The sequence below is a fragment of the Girardinichthys multiradiatus genome, chromosome 3, assembly GCF_021462225.1.
Source record: "Girardinichthys multiradiatus isolate DD_20200921_A chromosome 3, DD_fGirMul_XY1, whole genome shotgun sequence".
In the NCBI taxonomy this organism is placed as follows: domain Eukaryota; kingdom Metazoa; phylum Chordata; class Actinopteri; order Cyprinodontiformes; family Goodeidae; genus Girardinichthys; species Girardinichthys multiradiatus.
This window is the reverse complement of record NC_061796.1, coordinates 1917857-1939780: the sequence shown is the minus strand read 5'-3', so window position 1 is coordinate 1939780 and position 21924 is coordinate 1917857. Positions and strand designations below refer to the sequence as shown.

At 40.8% G+C, this 21924-nt stretch overlaps 2 protein-coding genes across 3 annotated transcripts; one reads left to right on the top strand and one right to left on the bottom strand.

Annotated features, from left to right (window-relative positions):
* The first annotated feature begins 149 nt into the window (after nucleotides 1-149).
* si:ch211-197h24.6 lies at nucleotides 150-14409 on the top strand. The gene is made up of 12 exons (XM_047360439.1): nucleotides 150-303; nucleotides 732-849; nucleotides 3950-3980; nucleotides 4770-4847; nucleotides 7939-8078; nucleotides 8164-8289; nucleotides 10047-10092; nucleotides 10223-10288; nucleotides 13130-13473; nucleotides 13542-13646; nucleotides 13812-13890; nucleotides 14102-14409. The coding sequence occupies exons 2-12, from the start codon at nucleotides 742-744 to the stop codon at nucleotides 14143-14145; spliced, it is 1167 nt and encodes a 388-aa protein (XP_047216395.1). The 5' UTR covers nucleotides 150-303; nucleotides 732-741; the 3' UTR covers nucleotides 14146-14409.
* Nucleotides 14410-14653: 244 nt separating this feature from the next.
* Nucleotides 14654-17239, bottom strand: rbm12ba (RNA binding motif protein 12Ba). Of its 2 annotated transcripts, none has more exons than XM_047360437.1 (2): nucleotides 17150-17239; nucleotides 14654-16989 (listed from the first exon to the last, which is right to left on the bottom strand). In XM_047360437.1, exon 2 carries the CDS (start codon nucleotides 16813-16815, stop codon nucleotides 15019-15021), a length of 1797 nt encoding a protein of 598 aa, XP_047216393.1. In that variant the 5' UTR covers nucleotides 16816-16989; nucleotides 17150-17239; the 3' UTR covers nucleotides 14654-15018. The 2 variants fall into 2 exon arrangements, with proteins under 2 accessions (XP_047216393.1, XP_047216392.1); XM_047360436.1 differs by having other exon boundaries at nucleotides 14654-16861; nucleotides 17045-17194.
* Nucleotides 17240-21924: the final 4685 nt, after the last annotated feature.

Here is a 21924-nt window from a genome sequence, read left to right as displayed (position 1 = left end):
TAAAAATAAATGCACCATATAGGTGTCCGCACAAGTGCCTTTTAAATAATGACAGTGTATGCTCTAATATCCTACATAAAAACATTAAATGTGCAAATATTTGATCTTATTGGGCACATAAATCTATTCGTGTATTCACCTTCTTAAAATATACGAAGTTAAAAAGATTGGAGATTTTGTTCACTTTTTGTATGGTAAAATATCTGTCTACCTATCTCCTCATAAACGTGCCCATTTTATTCCGAAAGCAAACGGTTCAGGCCGTCTGCCGGTAGAAACTCGGGTTTTGCAATTAAATCTCAGGTATGAATGTTGTTGTAATTTTGGAATGAAAATATATCGGAGTTGTAGCTTTTATCACGTTAAGAGTTTATTTATAGTCTCTGTCGTTCTTTAGGGAAACCCGTTTGAGGGACGGTTAGCTAGGCCTCTACTCCTTCAAATATACTCTGAAATAATTTGAAATGTTTAAACATGTAGGAAGAAGTATGCACAAATCTCGACGACCTGCTGTTTTTCTAATATAATAGTTATTTCATGGGGAAAATAATCCAATTACCTGTGTTTTACCTCTTGTGAGTTTACCAAAGCATAGCCGCGGCTCATAGATAAAATTGTATAGGTTGTATAGTACGTAATTTTAGAGCGTCTTGTTCTGGTTTATTACGTAAAGACTATATTTGTATGACTGACTTTGTTTGTAGAAAACATGTTTCTGTTTTATGTTGCAGTGGTGAAACTATGGAGACTTCAGAAATGAAGGTGGAGGCTCAGCCTGCAGAGCAACAGCCTGCAGAACAACAACCTGCACCAAATAATGGACCACCAAAACCAAAGAAAAAGAAAAAGGTACATGGCAATAAATAATTGTAAAACAACTTCAAATTTAAACTTTTATTTACTGTTATTGGGAAAACAAAGTGCACCCTATAACAAGCTTAGACATAGTACATTGATCTGGTCCGGGTTGTGAAGTTATTTTAATCTAAGTTTATAAAAACACAACAGATTTGATCATGTCATTATTTACAGAATACAACAATCCACGACTCAATAAACTTGTATAACCATATGTAACAGTAATATCTTGAAGTGTTCCTTTTCTGAATTACTTTACCAGCCTCACATCGCGAAGAAATCTGTGCCCGCTCTGTTTCTAAGATTTAAGTAAAATGAGCTTTGGGATTAATAATTTCGGCATTGCTCTGTTAAAATCCCCTCAAGTGCATTTCATTCTGAGTCTGAGTAGTGGTTTATTGAGGTGACTTCAGGTTCAATCCCAGGTTTTCAGTATCATGAAGCTGGTTTACATCTTACCTGGGTCAAACACCAACCTGTTCTAGAGCACATTAGGATTCCAAATTAGAGATCAAGTCCATAAAAACAACCTGATTAAATGAAAAAATCAAAAGGACAGTGGTATGAGGACTTTTTTTCCTCCCATACATTTTACCCACAAATCTAGGAAATTGCTCAGTAGAATTAATACTAATGCACCTAAAACAGCATTTTTAGTTAGTTTAGTTTAATGGGCAGCAGCAATTGCTACTTTGAGGTCATTGCTGGTGTCTTCCCCACTTGGCATTGGGTTAACAAACACCTGTACGCCCCAGACCAGCAACCTGCTATTACTTGTGCTTTTATAGAGGGGCTGACACATGTTGATAATCAACTGTGTTTAATTAGCATCGCCTGGCTGATACTTTTCCCTCAGTAAGAGTGTGCTTATTTTTTCACACAAGTTTTCCATTTTGTTTCATAATGGCTGTGTGGTATGTATTGTTAAGGATTGAAAAAACCTGATAGGCTCCAGAACATTTTAATAACGTCTTTAAACAGAGTGTGTACAGATTTCCTTTAGGTTCATAAAGAGTGAAACTCTTAAATAGTGATCAGCAAAAGTTCCCAGATTCTTCCTTTTTCTCTCGACTGCCTGGCGCCTACTTTTGTGGCAAATCAACTCAACAAATGCTTGGGTCCTGTTGCATCCCCAGTGTTTGGGAAAATTATGCTAAAGCAGATGGGCAGTCACTACGTTACAATCAGTGTAGATTGCTGTTGTTTATTGAAGACATTTAAACCCCAGTAAAGAGAAATAAAGTCTCCTGTCAAGAATAATTAACAAAACTGTGTACAGATAAAAACATGGAAATGGGTCTCAGTAACATGTTGAAACATAATAACTAATGAAACCAGTAAGGATTTTATGGCCTAAACATGTTGCTGTTTTAAAAAAGGGAAAACAAGAGTGGTTCACTCACAGATAATTATGGCAGGGTTCTTAGCCTGTAAAAGTTTAGCATTGGAGATTAGTGAATTCCAGCTATTAGGAAATATAGATGACGAAAATGTCTCTAAAAAATATTAGCGTTTTTAGTCTTGTTCTTCTTTATCCAATTATCTAAAAGATTCATCCATTCGTGCACCCCACAACGGGTCCGTCCGTCCATCATACTAACCAACACCTTCTTCTTCCCTGCTGCAGATTACATAATTGAAGCCTGTGAAGTTGTGAGCTTTTTTTTATTTATACTTAGCATGTAAAAACTGGATAAAGAGAACTAAGAACGTTTGAACCTCGAATAGCTGGGCTTCATTTTGACTTTGATTTCGGAGCCCGAGTACAATTATAATAGAGTTGTATCAGTGGTTTAACAGCAAGTAATTTAAATGTTTGTTGTACAATTCTTGCATCTGTGTTTTTTTTTTTCCCACTTGCAGTGAAATAAGTTTTTCAGATAGACTTACGGCCTTGAAACAAACATTAGAAAGTTTCCTTTGTTATTCCGGGCTTTAAGTGCAACGGGAACCTTCTCAATATTTTAAGAGTTCACCGTCTCAGCCTGCAGCCCTCCTGTTTCACAGTGGAACGGAGTGACTAAATAAGAGAACTTCACTAACCTCCGAAGTAGTCTTTGGTTCAGCCTTCACTCCTTCCAGGGACCACAGTGGTGTATCTCTGGTACCATCCAGGGCTCGGTGTACATGGGACTGGGCTGCTGTTTCTGTCATGCCCTGCTGATGCAGCATCTTGCAGTGCACACATTGGCATCGAGCTCTCAATGCATCTCTGTGCAGGAATCGCTGCTGGGCTGGCACTGTTTGTCAGGAGCTTTACAAGTCTAGCTGTTGATTCCTCAAGCACAGAGCATTACTATTTTGAGATGAACTCCTGCCAAACGTTTGTTCAGTCTTCTGTAGCCCTATAGCTTTATTTAGAGCATAAACAGAGTCGGCAGAATGAGTTAAAGACTTTAATGAGACATGAGTGATAATTTGCCTGCTGTTTGATATCCATATGAGGCTTTAAAATATCATTTTCACTTTTTGACCCACTGGACATTGTATTTCTAGGGGTGCAATTTTTGACCCTTCTTTTAATTAAATGTTTGTGTAAACATTAGGTAAAGTTCTACAGTAAAATATTGAATCTTTCCAGTTATTCTAACACCAGTGGGCAGTGGTGTTGTTCATTTCAGCTCCTTTGTGAGGGGCTACAGCTGTACTTATTTTTGCATCTTTTTCTGTTTACCAAACTTTGATCCATTGTTCACGTATACATCCGTCTGGCCAGAGGAGCAGGCAGGTCTTTACCTCAGTGCTCTTGGATCTGGCTGCAGCAGACAAGTATGTATTTTGAACTTTGGTTATCCTCAATGTTACAGCTCTACGTTTTCCCCTATGAAATCAGTAACTTGATGTTGCTGTTCTCATCTGATGAGTATTCATCACTTGACGACACGGCGCAGAGCCCAGACAAACTTGTTCCTGTGGCAATCTCTGCGTGACGCGGGGCCTCACGGTGAATGAAGAAAATAAACGGCTCTGCGGCATGAATGGTGTGGCGGACATGGACTTGGTGTCCAGTCCTCTGCTGAGTGTCATCCTGTCACTAATTCCTGTATGTGTCTCTCTCCTCCTCGTTGGTTTATTCCCTCCGTGCTGACAGAGAAAGCAGCCACAGCACTCTGCTGACATAGGTAAGTCTTTTTACACACGGTGCCATTTCCTGTGCTGAGAGTTGAAGCTTGAGGTCTTGGTCTCTGTGCTTCATGTCATAAGTGGTTGGTGACTTGTTTACCACTCAGTGACCCTCCCCCCTTCCTCTCAGTGACCAGGGGACTCTTTTGGTCCAATCACACAGTTTTGAGCTCACTGTTTGGTTTTTTGTCTGTTGCAACAAGTGACCAGTTTAGATTGTAAAAGCTTTCTGAACACTAATAAACATTGCAACACATTCTCCTGAGATGTTGCAGCATTATTTTTAAAAGATAAGTTGTTTAAATATTGCCAAGTACAGTTTGATTTACTGGCATCTTTGTAATACAAAAAACAAACCTCACCTGGTCCTCAGTATAATGTATGCACACATGCTTCGTTTCTGTGGCACAGCAATGAGTCCTGTGATGCTGAGCACAGCGAGAAGCACTGCGGCTACAGTGTCCTACAGACCGGTGTGGACCTAAGTGGGGATTGGCAGAGAGCTGTTGTTCTCCTATTTCTCCCAGACCTCAAAACATGCAAGGGGTTTGGATGTCTGATGGTGTTCAGTTAATCAGAAAATAAACTCACTGGTCATCGGTTGTTGCAAATTCTGCAACAACACAACAGGCTCCATCAGTGTATCATTTACTGCAGTAATGGTTGCAGTTTTTCTTTACTTTTATTTTGGCAAGAGAACTAAAGTGATTAGTTGGAGTGTTTTGTCAAACACATTAGTTTTGATAATTGCAAAGTTGCTTTGGCCTTATCACTGCTGTTTATTCCAGTGTTCACCAAAGGCAATTCCTTCCAAACAACTCCCTCTCTGAGCAAAGTGTTGAAGGACATCACAGACACCATCATTGGTAAGGATATTAACCATTTCCCTCACGTAGCGTGTTGCAATTATAAATTATGTTTATATTACTATTTTAAATGATAAAAAAATACAAAGTAGTGCATAATTGTGAAGTTGACAAAAATTAATACATAATTTTTACAATGTTTCACAAATAAAAATCCAAATAATAAAAAAACCAACAAAAAAACCCCACAATAGTTGGTTACTTCAAGGATTGGGCTTAATTATGCAGTTCATTTTTACTCAAGGTTTTAGATGAGTTTGTTGTTAGGAAAATTCTACCAGAAATTCTACCTAGATGTCAGAACAAGTGGAAAAGTCCAAATTTCTCACAAACCTTTGACCTACCGATCTAATATCATGACTGTTGTGTATTTGGGAGTTATGATCGCCTGCCGATGTGGGATGCTTCAAGGAGGACTGTGTTTTGATACAGACTTTAGTGGAACATAGAAGGATTTTATTTCACTCGGGCCCATTTCAACAATTACAGATCTGTGCATCAGTCTGGGAGGATCAAAGCCGGTGTAAGGATTCCCTGTTGATCTTTAGACACAGCCTCTAAAGTCTTTATACGTTCCATCTTTAAACAAGTCTCCACACACTTTCCCTGTTTAGTAACAATGGAATACAGGTCCTTCTCAAAAAATTAGCATATTGTGATAAAGTTAATTATTTTCCATAATGTAATGATGAAAATTTAACATTCATATATTTTAGATTCATTGCACACTAACTGAAATATTTCAGGTCTTTTATTGTCTTAATACGGATGATTTTGGCATACAGCTCATGAAAACCCAAAATTCCTATCTCCCAAAATTAGCATATCATTAAAAGGGTCTCTAAATGAGCTATGAACCTAATCATCTGAATCAACGAGTTAACTCTAAACACCTGCAAAAGATTCCTGAGGCCTTTAAAACTCCCAGCCTGGTTCATCACTCAAAACCCCAATCATGGGTAAGACTGCCGACCTGACTGCTGTCCAGAAGGCCACTATTGACACCCTCAAGCAAGAGGGTAAGACACAGAAAGAAATTTCTGAACGAATAGGCTGTTCCCAGAGTGTTGTATTAAGGCACCTCAGTGGGAAGTCTGTGGGAAGGAAAAAGTGTGGCAGAAAACGCTGCACAACGAGAAGAGGTGACCGGACCCTGAGGAAGATTGTGGAGAAGGGCCGATTCCAGACCTTGGGGGACCTGCGGAGGCAGTGGACTGAGTCTGGAGTAGAAACATCCAGAGCCACCGTGCACAGGCGTGTGCAGGAAATGGGCTACAGGTGCCGCATTCCCCAGGTCAAGCCACTTTTGAACCAGAAACAGCGGCAGAAGCGCCTGACCTTGGCTACAGAGAAGCAGCAATGGACTGTTGCTCAGTGGTCCAAAGTACTTTTTTCGGATGAAAGCAAATTCTGCATGTCATTCGGAAATCAAGGTGCCAGAGTCTGGAGGAAGACTGGGGAGAAGGAAATGCCAAAATGCCAGAAGTCCAGTGTCAAGTACCCACAGTCAGTGATGGTCTGGGTTGCCGTGTCAGCTGCTGGTGTTGGTCCACTGTGTTTTATCAAGGGCAGGGTCAATGCAGGTAGCTATCAGGAGATTTTGGAGCACTTCATGCTTCCATCTGCTGAAAAGCTTTATGGAGATGAAGATTTCGTTTTTCAGCACGACCTGGCACCTGCTCACAGTGCCAAAACCACTGGTAAATGGTTTAATGGTTTGAATTTTGGGTTTTCATGAGCTGTATGCCACAATCATCCGTATTAAGACAATAAAAGACCTCAAATATTTCAGTTAGTGTGCAATGAATATAAAATATATGAATATTAAATTTTCATCATTACATTATAGAAAATAATGAACTTTATCACAATATGCTAATATTTTGAGAAGGACCTGTATTACAGGATGAGGAATACCAAACAGTTCAGACATCCATACATTCCCCTTTTTTATTACTCCCAGCGTATGATTCTAGCTTACAATTGTGCTCCAAGCTCAACCTGAGGCCTAAGGTATAATCAAGATACTACAGGACCTCCCACATAACGCTTCCCCTTTGGAGAATTTATCTCTCATTAAGTCTGTTGCTGCAGAGTTTGAAAGTACACTGTGCATAAAAATACAACATGAATAGCTTGTATTGCTTGTAGTAGTTAGCCTAATCACTGAGCATATCGATGAACAATTCCTGCTGGTTTCCAAACTTGGAAAAGAAACATTGTTAAGTTTGATATCATTCCCAGATCCAAGTTCCAACTTCAGAGGTAAACGGAACCAAATTCTTTATTTTTACCAAACAGACGCCAAATCCCACCAGTAAAAGCAGGCTAGGTACCAGCATGGAGAACCACAGCTATAACAGGTCCCTTTCCAGTATTGCCTTGTCTATTCATGTCTCAGATCTGATCAGCTCCCCCGTGCATGCTCACCCTCACCCTAACCCTGCTCCAGTACACCTGATTCAAATAACTGCATTACCTCCTCAGCATGTCATTGAGGTCCTGCAGAAGCCAGTTTATCACCCATTAATTTAAGTCAGGTGTTTGGCAGCAGTGAAGCACCCTAAAACATGCAGAACAGTGAGACCTGAGAACCAGGATTAGTAAACCAGTTGACTAGAGCACCTTCTTTCACACATTCGCTTTGTTCCTACATGCCAAACTGCAAATGGGACTTCCTATGGCCTTCTTTGTGCCATTCCTCTGTAATGGTCAACTTTCTGGAAAGCGTGACTAATAGTTGTCCTGCTGTCCAACCTGTGCTGTGGATCTCTAAAGCTCCTTCAGAGTTCCCCTCGGCTTGTTTGCTGCTTCGTTCATTTATGCTCCCCTTGCCCCAAAGGCATGGCACACTTTTTTGATTTTTGCAAATAAATAAAAAAGAAATTAGAAAAATATTCTTTAAGCACTGCTTCACAATTATTGGACTGCTTAATGTCATAATGAAATTCATTATAGTTATTGGTTGTAATGTGATAAAATAAAAACTTTGGGTGGTGGGAATACTTTTGCAAGGCATTGCACATCTTTTTTCCCTTTTTGTTTTAAATTGCAAATAAAATAACCATCAGTAATTATTTGATGTCTGCAGGTCTTCAGTATGTCTGGGAGTACCGCAGCCCGAGTAAAACTGTCCAGCCGCACTACCAGTGCAAACTGTGCTCCCTGTCCCGTGTGCAGCATGACATGGTTGATCATGTGAAAGGCTGGAAACACAGCTTCAGATACATGGTGAATACAGCTGCTTTTCCAAGCCACATAGAGCCATGTTGTTGAAAATAAACACAGAATAAATTTTGTTTTTTGTTTGAAACAGAAAAAGGCTCATCCTGATAAGGTTACCTGTGAAGAGGAAGATGGCGTCAAAGACCCTGGGGTCAGAAAGGCAGTTAAAGCTGCTGCTGCTGAGGTTGAAAAGGCAGAGGGGAGGGGACAAATAAAGGTATGAAGTAGACTTTTTTTTTTTTTTACAAGTTCAAAAAGTATCCTTGTATCTCTTTGGTCTATAATGATTTTATTTTTTAATGTTAAGATCTGATTTTCTAAACTTCCATTTTATACAAAGTTATAAATTGTTGTTGCTTCTTCAAACCAGCGTCTAGAGGAAGGAACAGAGCCTAAATGATACAGCTGTGAAACAGAGAGCTGGCATGGTGGGAAACGCCAAGTTTCATGCTGTCTGAGAGCACACGCTGTTTAGTGTCATTATACTAGCCCCTGAATGGCATATATATACACTGCTCAAAAAAATAAAGGGAACACTCAAATAACACATCCTAGATCTGAATAAATGAAATATTCTCATTGAATACTTTGTTCTGTACAAAGTTGAATGTGCTGACAACAAAATCACACAAAAATTATCAATGGAAATCAAATTTATTAACTAATGGAGACCTTAATTTAGAGTCACACACAAAATTAAAGTGGAAAAACACACTACAGGCTGATCCAACTTTGATGTAATGTCCTTAAAACAAGTCAAAATGAGGCTCAGTATTGTGTGTGACCTCCACGTGCCTGTATGACCTCCCTACAACACCTGGACATGCTCCTGATGAGACGGCGGATGGTCTCCTGAGGGATCTCCTCCCAGACCTGGACTAAAGCATCCGCCAACTCCTGGACAATCTGTGGTGCAACGTGACGTTGGTGGATGGAGCGAGACATGATGTCCCAGATGTGCTCAATCAGATTCAGGTCTTCATCTTGCAGGAACTGCTGACACACTCGCTCCCTCTGGCGAGCACATGGAGGGCCATGCGGCCCTCCAAAGAATTGCCAACCCACACCATTACTGACCCACTGCCAAACCTGTCATGCTGAAGGATGCTGCAGGCAGCAGATCGCTCTCCACAGTATCTCCAGACTCTGTCACGTCTGTCACATGTGCTCAGTGTGAACCTGCTTTCATCTGTGAAGAGCACAGGGCGCTAGTGGGGAATTTGCCAATCCTGGTGTTCTCTGGCAAATGCCAAGCGTCCTGCACGGTGTTGGTCTGTGAGCACAACCCCCATTTGTGGACCTCAGGCCCTCATTCCATCCTCATGGAGTCGGTTTCTAACCGTTTGTGCAGACACATGCACATTTGTGGCCTGCTGGAGGTCATTTTGCAGGGCTCTGGCAGTGCTCCTCCTGTTCCTCCTTGCACAAAGGTGGAGGTAGGGGTCCTGCTGCTGGGTTGTTGCCCTCCTATGGCCTCCTCCACGTCTCCTGGTGTACTGGCCTGTCTCCTGGTAGCGCCTCCAGGTTCTGGACACTACGCTGACAGACACAGCAAACCTTCTTGCCACAGCTCGCATTGATGTGCCATCCTGGATGAGCTGCACTACCTGAGCCACTTGTGTGGGTTGTAGAGTCCGTCTCATGCTACCACGAGTGTGAAAGCACCACCAACATTCAATAGTGACCAAAACATCAGCCAGAAATCATAGGTACTGAGAAGTGGTCTGTGGTCCCCACCTGCAGAACCACTCCTTTATTGAGTGTGTCTTGATAATCACCAAAGATTTCCCCCTGTTGTCTATTCCATTTACACAACACCATGTGAAATTGATTGTCAATCAGTGTTGCTTCCTGAGTGGACAGTTTGATTTCACAAGAGTTTGAGTTATATTGTTTTGTTTAAGTGTTCCCTTTATTTTTTTGAGCAGTGTATATAAATGTTGACATTTTTTCTGTTTCTCTTCTGGCTTTTAGGTGATTCTCAAGGAACCCTATTTGGTTCCTGCTTTTAAAGGACTCCGTGAGTGACTTTATTATGTTCACACTGCGCTACATGCACACCAATAAGGCTTTCAGGCATTTGCAAATGTCTTTAAGCAGCATGAACACTGATTTTAGGTTTATCTCTGCTCTCCCATAATTTTTCACAGGTTCTGCTGCACCTAGAGTTGCACCTCCACCAGGTCAGGGGAGGAGACCAATGGGTCCCCCACTTGGTGAGCGCTCTTTGCTTCTACAAATGCACCTTGCTGAATTAGCAAATGATTAATGGTCAAATTGTTTCACAAATTCAGTTTAGTGGAACTAAAATAGATTGACACACAGAGACTGATGTTTAAAGTGTTTATTTCTGATGATTTTGGTGATTATGGCTTACAGCTAAAAAAAACAAAAAAAAAACACATTCGGTTTAAAAAATAAAGTCCAATAAAAAAGATTTTTAATATAGAAACATTGGTGTACTAAAAGTACAATATCAGCCTGTGGATGGAATGTTCAGGAAGCCCAGGTTGTTTTGACCGTGGGCTTCAGGTCATCTCCATTGTTGACTCTGGTGTTTCCCATTTGTCATCTTGAAAATCACTAAACCCTCCCATCATCCTTCCGTCCCAATGTAAAAGTTGACCAGAATGCTTTACAATTAAGTCAAATGAACAGATAAACCACTAAGAGCATCAAAACACAAAAAATAATTAAAAACAAGTAAAGTTAAAACATTTAATTGTTAGTATAAGGAAAACAAACATGTTTTCCTTATGAAGCCGGGTTCTCAAATTTTTGGTTTGATAAAACAGTTGACCAACAACAGCAGATGACAAGGCCCCTCAAATCCACATTAACTGGAAATTTCAAACTGGACATCAAGCTTAGATGTTTTGCCTTTCCTCTTATATCTGAAAAGAGTACCTTCGTAAACTAAACAGTCCAGCCCCTTTACTCCTTAGCCCAGGTAAACAAGATGTTGTCTCCGGTTCAGGAGTGGCTTGATACAAGGAACGTGACAGTTGCAGTCCGAGTCCTAAATACGTTTGTATGATGGTTCTTGAAAAACAAACTCAAGTCACAGTCCATGCCTCGTTAGTTTTCCACAAACTTCCTATTTGGGCTTTGCTTTCTCAAAAGGCTGTGGTTATCCCTGTTGCTTATGTATATTCTTTAAAACCAGAGTTTTTTTTTTTTTCCCCTCCCACTAAACTTTCCATTAATATTCTTATAGATAGTAGTCAGAATAGCCAGGTTCTCTAGTGTTGACCTTGGTTGACATGCCCTCTTTGTGAAATGTTTCATTGACTGTTTGCTGAAATACTGGTCCCATGACAATGTAGACCATAACACAACATATCTGAATTAAATCCTTGTTTCCATTGGTCTTATGCCAATGTTGGGCTTGAAATAATGTAACATTTTATTATTCTAATTCATTGAATTCACCTCTAAAGTCTATTTTCTTGGAGGATGTTTCAGCATGGTCTCTCTGTAGTCCTTAATATGTAATTATCTTAAGCTGTGTGTTTTATATTAACGCTAGAACACCCAGGGCCATCAATTTGACAGTTTTGAAAGTTTGACATGCCATAACTGGTTTACTAAAACTCTTATCTTCCTGGCATCCTGACTTTTTATAAACCTGCTCTTGTATGTTCGTTCCTATGTCTCTATTTTAAAAAAATAACAAAGTAAATAAAATATCTAAGTATTTCTACCTCTAACTACCACAGCCGCTATTTTGATGGCCCTATTTAAATTGATATTTTGTTCCCGCGGCTGAGTATACGCGCGAGCGTTGCCTAGCAACCGCCACTCTAGAACGCAGTCTGAGAAGGAGATTGTTGGCATCCTACAAATGGCTTCCAGAAGGATATTTTCTGTGCAAGAGGCATTGGAAATGCTTCAAAAATTACATGATTGTGATTCTGGGGTCGAGAGGTATTCTGACGGCTCTTGGTCAGCATTCAGTTCCAGTGACAGCGGGTCAGAGTGAGCCTCCTCTGGCTAAAAAACACGAGTCGTCCCGTTAGCAGGAGGTTGTGGCGCATTATTTTAAGGAAGTAAAAGTCTAACCTATGCAACGATTTTATTATTTTAGGCTATAGTTTATAGATTAGTAAACTAATAAGGTATAAACTATAGCAACATTGCCACAATCGGCGCAGGTTCAGAGACAGGGAGACGAGCCTGGTGCCCAGCTATAAACCCAGCAAACCAGCTCACTGGCAGGAAAGAAACTAAAAAACAAGGTACTGATAATAGACAAAGAAATAAACAATAAGTTAGGTCATAGATATAGTAGCCCAGCAACAACAATCTATTCTGCGCTTTACAGCGTTTTCATCGCAAGACAAGCGCACACCTGGGAAGGAGGAGATGGGAAAGGATGGCTCTGTGTGGACAGTGGTAGGGGAGGAAGAAAGTAGAAGGAGGCGTCAGAGCCTGAACACGTTGACAGAGCGCCAGATCCAAGATGCCCAGACCGCATTTCTCTGCTTGGTGGATGCCGAAATGGTCATCCACGTTCAGGGCTGCAGGGTGGCTGAGGCCCGCAGAGTTTTACGAGATGATTCCTCCTCGGACATGAGTGTGGATGAGCTGAAGGCATTTTTAGCACTAGTTTATGTCAGCGGAGTGAAAGGGGGCGTAATATGGAGCTGTCCAGCTTTTTGTCAGATTAGTAAAGCTTTTTTTTTAAATGTACCCACTACTCTATTACTTTTCAGTACTATTTATAAATAATAAAACTTAATAGGTTTTGATCAAATACTATTATTAATTTTTGTCAAAACCATAATTTTATAGCGTGCAAAACAACCTTTAGCATTCTGACCAATGTAATGCGATGTCATCACCACCTCGCATCCAGAATGCTCGCCATCAAATTGATGAGTTTGGAAGTTCTATTAGAGTTAGAATTCTGGGAGTTCTAATGTTAAATGTCTTTTTGATTTCATTTTAACTGGCTAATTGTTTTGCCCTGTACAGCTCTTTCCTCTCTTTTGAGAGTTTTTTTCTAAAGGGCTTTACAAATACGATTGGATTGGTAATTAATATGCATCTTACAGGTCCTAGGTTCCATGACTCGGGGTTTCCAGGAGAGTTCCTCCATCATGGAGGTCCCCTTCTTGACTTTCCAGGTGTTGAATACGAAGAACCTGATTATGGGGGCTATATGTCAGGACCAGCTTTTCCTGAGAGAGGTATGAATAGAGGTCCTTTCTTAGACGCTATGGATCCTGGACGGGATGAATATGGCAGGGGTGGACCAATGGCTGAAAGCCTAAACACGTTGTATCCTGAGGAGTACCAAGACAACTTCATGGATAGACCAATGAGCAAGCCAATGGACCGACCCAGATTAGTAGGAGCAGCGCCAGAGAGTAACATCCCTGTTGTGCTTAAACACCTGGTGGGTATTTTGGATTTTACTCCTTAAACTTTCTAGAGGCGCTTTGTAACGCCTATTTTTGTCTTCAGGACTCTTTCCGAATAGAGAATGAGAGCGATGCACAGCTGGTCTTGAAAGTGACACAAAAACTGACAGATGTGCTGATGGATTACAGGCTAAGGACCAGTCCAGCGGTATGAAGCCCATTAAGCTTCATTTTGAGAACAGTTAAAGCTAATCTGTACCAATATAATTAGATTGTGTTGGTCAGCTATCTTCACTGTGCTTTGATGAAATGTAAAGCTAAATGTTGCATGGCGAATAAAAGCTAAGTTCTTCTGCTGCTTTTATCTCCACAGGCATCAACTGTTGGCAGCCTGTCCATGAGGTCCACGGACTTCTCTAACAGATTGCTGGGCATCAACGACCAATATTCAGGTAATCACTCTTGCTCATCAGTATTGCTTAAACCATAAATCAATTGGTTCACAAAGAGCTAAAATTAAGCAAGCCTGCATTAAAACTGTAAAAATGAGGGAGTTTATACATGCTTATGAACAAAGATTCACTGCTTTAAAAACTGAATTTATGAATGTTGCAGCTTTCGTTTACATCCACCTTAATCTTTGTTTTTTACTATATTGCGTAGGTCCATCCAGATATCCTGATGGTCCGCCGAGGTATTTCAAATGATCATCTGAAGATGGCACCTCACTCTTATCCATCTTTCACAAATGCACAACAGTTGTGGAAGTCCAGTTTTTTCCCCTGTATATATTTTTAGGTTGGGCTTTTGTTTTTTCTTAATAAAGCTGTTTTCCTGGGATGTTTTTTTTTTCCTGCAAAACTTCCTCTGATCATGGGAAGTTTTGCATAACATTGCCATGACATGTGTTAGTTGATTAGTTGTATTTACTGTTGTCCTTTTCCAGATGTAATAAAAGGTCGTTAGCGTAACTGCAATGTCTTCTTCCAGGTTTTGCAAAAATACTGTTGGACTGTTTGGGCTATTCACAACCACCCACTTATCCACTTGCTGTGTGTCACTCTTTGCTCCTCCTTCCATGCAGCTGTATTTCACCCTTGCTCGTTTAAGTGTCAACTTCCTTTTCTTACAACCAAGGCAGATGCTGTTGAAACTCAGTTCCTCATGCTCTTTCGTAAGCAAATGTAATGTAATCATTGAACCCAAAGTTTCAAACTTGCTCTAATATTTATTCACTTTAACTGCACAAAAAAGCTGATCTTGCTTGAAAAGCCTTGTAAAACATTTATTCAGCCATGTAGAATCAAAGTACAGGAGCAACCACATCTCTGAATGCTTTTCTGACATGGGCGAGAGCTCCACCTGCCTAACAATGCCTTCCTAAACATCTGTACACATCTCCAAGGTGTCTTCTTTACATCACAGTGGTATCCAAGACATGGGAACATCTGACATTAGAATATTTATTACAGATTATGTACAGTATATATGAAGAGAATAGAGAAATGTGATTATGGGAGATCCGGACATTTAAAACCTTTATGCAAACCAAAACCCTCCACAAACATGCACAAAGTTCCTCAACTGCTCACCAAAATGTTCCTCATTTGCTTCGCATTTATGAGAGTGAGAAGGACGTTCGTCCCCAGGAACTCTTCGCCGTGCTTCCTCTGAGCCAACTTTGCGTCCTGTTCGGATTCAAACGTAACCACAGCTTCACCCCTGCTGTTGCCCCCACTGTCCTGTAGTAACACGATATCATCCAGGCTCAGATTGAATTTACAGAAAAGCCACCTGATTTGACTTCTCTTTACATTTGCAGGCATGTTTCTAATGAAAATGTGCCGCTGAAATGTTTCATTTGGGTTCTCTCTCTGTTGTGCTTTAGTCTTTACCGGATCAGATTTTCTGATGTGGCTGTGTAATCTTGGATCAGTCAGACCAGTTCTTTGGTTTCTGGGGTGGTTTTTGGCCATCATTTCCCTCATGATTTCCTTGGTGATTGGTGTGACCTCAACGGCACTAGAGCCCACATGGCAGCCAGAGAGATTAATGGCGTAGTCAAAGTCGTCAGTGCAGTTAAAAATCAGAAAAGCCGTGTCAGTAAGGCTACTCGTTTTGTCGAGGAGATGAAGCACATTTTTGTGTGGAATGTTTGGGCATCCAAACAGCTCTTTTATTTCAGTCTTGGTTATATTTCTTGGAAGGTTTCTGACCATGACTATATACTCCGAGGCTTTCAATAATGAAGCACTGGGTTCAGCATTGGGTTTTGGCTTTTTCAACAATTTAAACTGAACCTGATGGTCAGATTTCCTCTTGATCTCCAGAGCAGAAACAGATTTTCTCTTATAGTGAGTCCTTTCCTTAAGAGAGATTTCATGTTTATCCTTTGACCAGTCATCAAAAGCATTTCTACATTCTTGAAGAGCTCCATCCCACATTTTTTCATCTGCTCCACGTACCTCCACACAAATTGAGCCCAGCAACTGCTGATTGAAGCCAAGTGCATCAGAAGCATCTTGCATATCTGCAAACTTCACAAGGCATCCACGACCGATTCCCAATTCAACATTAACCATAGCTTCTTGTACATGCAACCCTTTGAAAAAATTGCAGATGTCTTCTTTAGTAGTTGAAGCTGGCAGCCCAAAAAGCCGAATATAGCCAGGCCTAGGGTCCAAGGTGCGCTCTGGGTTTCTGACCTCTTCAGATGAACTTGTGCTGTCATATTTAGGAAACTCAAATGCTGGCACTACAGTTTGAGTTGGTTTGAGGCCTTGAAGGACAGTACAGACTCCAAGGAAAAAAGCAGTACTGGTATCCAAAGGGAGTGGATTTGAAGCTGGCTTGTTTGTTGGACTCAGTTGAAAATGCTGTGCATTAAAAGCTGGCAGGTCAGCAGTATCAGGGTCAAGTGGAAATGCCGCAGAAGATGAAACTGAAGTATCATCATCATGCGGCCTTGATGTGGGTTTCACCTGGGTGGTTTTAACTTTTTTTGGCCTGGATTTTGGCTTAACATTGCCATTACTCTCATTCTTTGGCCTTGTCGTTTCATTTGCAGCTGAACATGGTTGAGGTTTCCTTACAGTGAGCAAGGTTTTCTTCTTCTTTAAGGACTCCTCCAATTTCTGCTCCATCTCTTTCATACTGCTGATGTGCAGTGTCACAATAGAGCCTTTGAGGAAATTGCCAGTGCGCAGCAAGGCAACCTGTGCATCATCTTCAGTGGTAAATGCAATAAAAGCCTCACCAAGACTACCTCCCATAATGTAAACACCTCCATCAGGTATGTGCAGGGCTGTGAAAAATGTCCGTATATCTTGAGTGCCTGCCTTCACATCCAGGCCTTCTAATCTGAGGATTGTGGTCATTCTTTCTTTCTTGCAGGCTGGATGTTGTCCGTAAAGTTGGAAGATTCTGGTGAAAAAGTGTACATGAGTGTTATTTTGAAGCTTTAAAATGAGGAACGATGCGGCAGGAAACACGTGCGTCACAACGGAGTTAGTGGGGGAGAAAAGGCGGCTTGTTCGTTGCACTCAAGCCATCTAGGAGAGAAGATAAAAACAGTTATACAAGCATGAAATACCCAATGATACTTACATTACTTGGTTGCGTGCGGTTGAGTTAAAAAGTCGTTTTAAGAGCGCTGTCAGAGCATACATCCAGTTTTGACTTCTCTTTAACAACTGTGCTTATCAGTCTCACCTTCCCTAATCTCTTCCTCCGACTGTGGCTCAGGGCGCGGTTTTTCCCTCCGTTTTATTGACTCTGAGGTGCTGTTAAACTCATTACCTCCTTCTAGTGGACTGGAGTGTGAACTATATAAAAATTAGAACGTAGTGAAAATATTTAGCTAATTTAAGAAAGTGTAATTCATATATAGATTAAGTACAAAGAGGGTGAAATATATGTCTTTATTTCTTTTCATTTTAATGATTATGTCTCACAGACAAGGATAACCCAAAATTCAGTATATCGGATACTTAAGAGTATTACATTAGATTAAAAACCAAAAATGTCAGGCTTCTGAAAAGTACGGTAATTGTTATGCAATCAATACATAGTTGGGCCTCCTTTTGCATGAATTACTGCATCAATGCAGCATGGCATGGAGGCAATGGTTCTGCTGAGGTGTAACGGAGGCCCAGGTTGCTTTGATAGCAGCCTTCAGCTCATCTGCATTGTCGGGTCTGGTGTCTCATCTTCCTCTTGACAATACTCCATAGATTCTTTATCAGAATCAGCTTTATTGCCAAGTTTGTACATACAAACAAGGAATTTGACTATGGTACACTTTGCTCTCTGGGTTGTTTTTTTTTTTTTTTCTTTATGCGTTATAAGATATATTATGAATATATCTTTGTGTCCTTAAATATACATATATATAAATATACAAAGGTGCATTTGCAACTTCCGTATGCAGTTGTTTGGTACTCTATTAAATGTTCATCAGAGAAACAGCCTGGGAGAAGAAACTGTCTCTGTGGCGGCTGGTTCTAGTAAACGGTGTTCTGTAGCGACGGCCTGAAGGTAAAACTTTAAATAGTTTATGTACAGGGTGTGTGGGGTCTGCAGAGCTTTTAGCAGCTATTTGCCTGAGCCTAGACCTGTACAAATCCTGGATGGAGGGAAGGTCAGCCCTGATTATTCTCTCTGCAGACGTGATTATTCGTCGCAGTCTGGACCTGTCCTGATTTGTGGATGAGCCAAACCACACTGAGATGGATGAAGACAGGACAGACTGAATTATGGCACTGTAGAAGATAACCAGCAGCTCCTGTGGAAGGTTGAACTTCTTGAGTTGCCTCTGGAAGTACAGTCTCTGCTGGGCCTTCTTTCGAACAGTGTCTATGTGTGAAGACCATCTCAGGTCCTCAGAGATGGTGGTTCCTAGGAACCTGAAGTGGTCCACAGCTGACACGGTGTTGTTGAGGATGGTGAGGGTGTGTATGGTGTCAAAATAAAGTAAGATCTTTCCATGTAATCCATGCAACATATAGCAAACTTCTTATATTTGACTATAGAACAAATGTAATAATGAATATACCTTCCTTTATCCCTAAGTGTAATTCGTGAAGTGTATATTGAAGGCACACAGTTGAAACAGTGCAAGCCTGATCTAGAGTTCTGGAGCTGGTGAAGTAAAGTATAATCTGTGAAATGTTATTTGTTTTATCTCTAGCAACAATGTGAACAAAAGCGATGATGTTATATTCCGTTGCAGGTGTTAAGTGTTCTTTTGCAATCAACAAGCTAAAAATAACTGATGGAAATGTATGATAACATGTAACGGTTAGAAAAGAAGCAGATTAGGAAACGGTGTGGGCGGTTCGGAACTTGCCATGACTGAGAGGCAGCTGAGTGATTTTGGAACTTTCCATGACAATGGGGATGGTGTTTTCTGAAAGTCCACCACCATTTCCACAGTCTTGAGTGGGTTGAGTTCAAGGTAGTTCTGACAACACCAGTGTACCAGCTGATCCACCTCCTGTCTGTACGCAGACTCATCACAATGACAGCGGTGTCATCTGCAAACTTCAGGAGTTTCACGGACGAGTCCGCTGAGGTGCAGTCATTTGTGTAGAGGGAGAAGAGGAGTGGGAATAGAACACGCCCCTGGGAGGCACCAGTACTTATTGATCTGGTGCAGGAGAAGATGCTCCCCAGTCTCACTTGCTGCTGTCGGTCCGTCGGGAAGCTGTTGATCCACTGACAGGTGGAGGCTGGGACGTTGAGCTGGATGAGCTTCTGGTGGAGGATGTCTGGTATGATGGTGTTGAAAGCCGAGCTGAAGTCTACAAACAGGATCCTGGCGTACGTCCCTGGACGGTCGAGGTGTTGCAGGATAAAGTGTAGACCTAAGTTAACAGCATCATCTGCCGACCTGTTTGCTCAGTAAGCAAACTGCAGAGGGTCCAGCAGGGGCCCTGTGATGTCTTTCAGATGCTTCAACAGCAGCCGCTCAAAGGATTTCATGACCACAAATGTCAGGGCTACAGGCCTGTACTCATTTAATCCTAGGATGGTGGGTTTCTTGGCCACTGGGATGATGGTGGATCATTTGAAGCAGGTGAGGTTTATGAGGTTCAGGTCAGGCCAGTTTGTTGGCCAATTCAGCCCAGTAACATCATAATCATTAAACCAGCTTTTGGTACATTTGGCAGTGTGAGTAGGTGTCAAGTCCTGCTGGAAAATTAAATCAGCAACTCCATAATGCTTGTGAGCAGATGAAGCATGAAGTGCTTAACGTTTCCTGGACCAACAGCAGCAGATGACATGGAACCTCAAATCCACACTGACTGGAAACTTCACACAGGACTTCAACTTCAAACAATGTAGTTTCTGTAGTTTTCTCTCCACTCTTTGTATGGACTCTGGGACCTCGATTTTAAAATGAAATGCAAACTTAACTTTAATCTGAAGGAGGACATTGTACCACTAAGCAACAGTCCAGTTCTTTTTCTCCTTAACCCAGGTAAGACGCTTATAGCCCATGTGTAGGATTCATCTGTGTGTGGTGGCTCTTGATGCGCTGCATCCAACCTCAGTCCACTCCTTCTGAAGCTCCCCCAAATTTTTGGATTTTGCTTGACAATCCTTTCAAGGCTGGGGAACCTACCACACGTTATGTAATTTATGTAATTTACATTTTCACAATATTAAAACTTTCTGAGACACTGTATATTATTTCTAAGCCATATTCATCAAAATTACACAAAACAAAGTCTTGAAATATGCCACTATGTGAAATGAATCTATATATTATGAGTTTTCTTTTCTAAAATGAGTGACAAAATATAGCAACTTTTTTACAATATTCAAATTATTTTAGCTGTATTTTATAGCACTATGTTTGGCATTGGTTTAAGGACCGTTGGTATCTCATTAAATCAGTTAATCATGTAGTACTTGCCAACCTCTGTTAATGTCACTGCATATTTTGAATGTGACTGCAAAATTCAAGTGATTTCGCAGACATTGTAACTTCTGAGTATAAACTGAATGCTGTAATCGACCCTGACACTACAGTTTTCTAAATATGCCATGTTGGCACTACTTTTTTTATTCTTACATGTGCCTCACTTGTGATTTATATACTCTGAACCCCACCCTGTTTTCTTGATTTTGTAAAATTTCCAATTATATAACCATATTTTTTTTGGGTAAATCGTTTTAATAAGTTCTCAGTTTTAAAATTCTTACTTACTTGATCTCAAAAAATACCTTTCTTCTGTTCTTGAGGCCTTATAATAAAGAATGCTGCTCTTTGTTAAAGGAAAAGAAAAGGGTGAGAGCACAGCTGCCCTGTGTGCATTTCCTGCTAAAGTCCCCTATGACTCATAGCCTATAAACAAATATCCACGGAAAGTTCTCCAAGAGCAGAGTTTTGTTTAAATGCTTATCAATGTTTTCTCAAATGTCTCATCTTAGAGATTTTTTTATGTGTTCAGGAGTGTATATTCAGTTTAACTAAGAGTCATATTGAAATAATATTTCAGCTGGGTTTGTAGACTGAATATAAATGTTACCTGTCACACTGTTTCAGACTAGGGCTCATTCTTACTTGGAAATTATCTGTCCCCAAAATGTATTTTCTTACTGTGATTCATGTTTTGATAACCTCATTGTAGTAAAAAAAAAACATTGGGAGCCAGTTTTGCTATGCTAAATTTGCATAGATATACAGGTCCTTCTCAAAATATTAGCATATTGTGATAAAGTTCATTATTTTCCATAATGTCATGATGAAAATTTAACATTCATATATTTTAGATTCATTGCACACTAACTGAAATATTTCAGGTCTTTTATTGTCTTAATACGGATGATTTTGGCATACAGCTCATGAAAACCAAAAATTCCTATCTCACAAAATTAGCATATCATTAAAAGGGTCTCTAAATGAGCTATGAACCTAATCATCTGAATCAACGAGTTAACTCTAAACACCTGCAAAAGATTCCTGAGGCCTTTAAAACTCCCAGCCTGGTTCATCACTCAAAACCCCAATCATGGGTAAGACTGCCGACCTGATTGCTGTCCAGAAGGCCACTATTGACACCCTCAAGCAAGAGGGTAAGACACAGAAAGAAATTTCTGAACAAATAGGCTGTTCCCAGAGTGCTATATCAAGGCACCTCAGTGGGAAGTCTGTGGGAAGGAAAAAGTGTGGCAGAAAACGCTGCACAACGAGAAGAGGTGACCGGACCCTGAGGAAGATTGTGGAGAAGGGCCGATTCCAGACCTTGGGGGACCTGCGGAAGCAGTGGACTGAGTCTGGAGTAGAAACATCCAGAGCCACCGTGCACAGGCGTGTGCAGGAAATGGGCTACAGGTGCCGCATTCCCCAGGTCAAGCCACTTTTGAACCAGAAACAGCGGCAGAAGCACCTGACCTGGGCTACAGAGAAGCAGCACTGGACTGTTGCTCAGTGGTCCAAAGTACTTTTTTCAGATGAAAGCAAATTCTGCATGTCATTC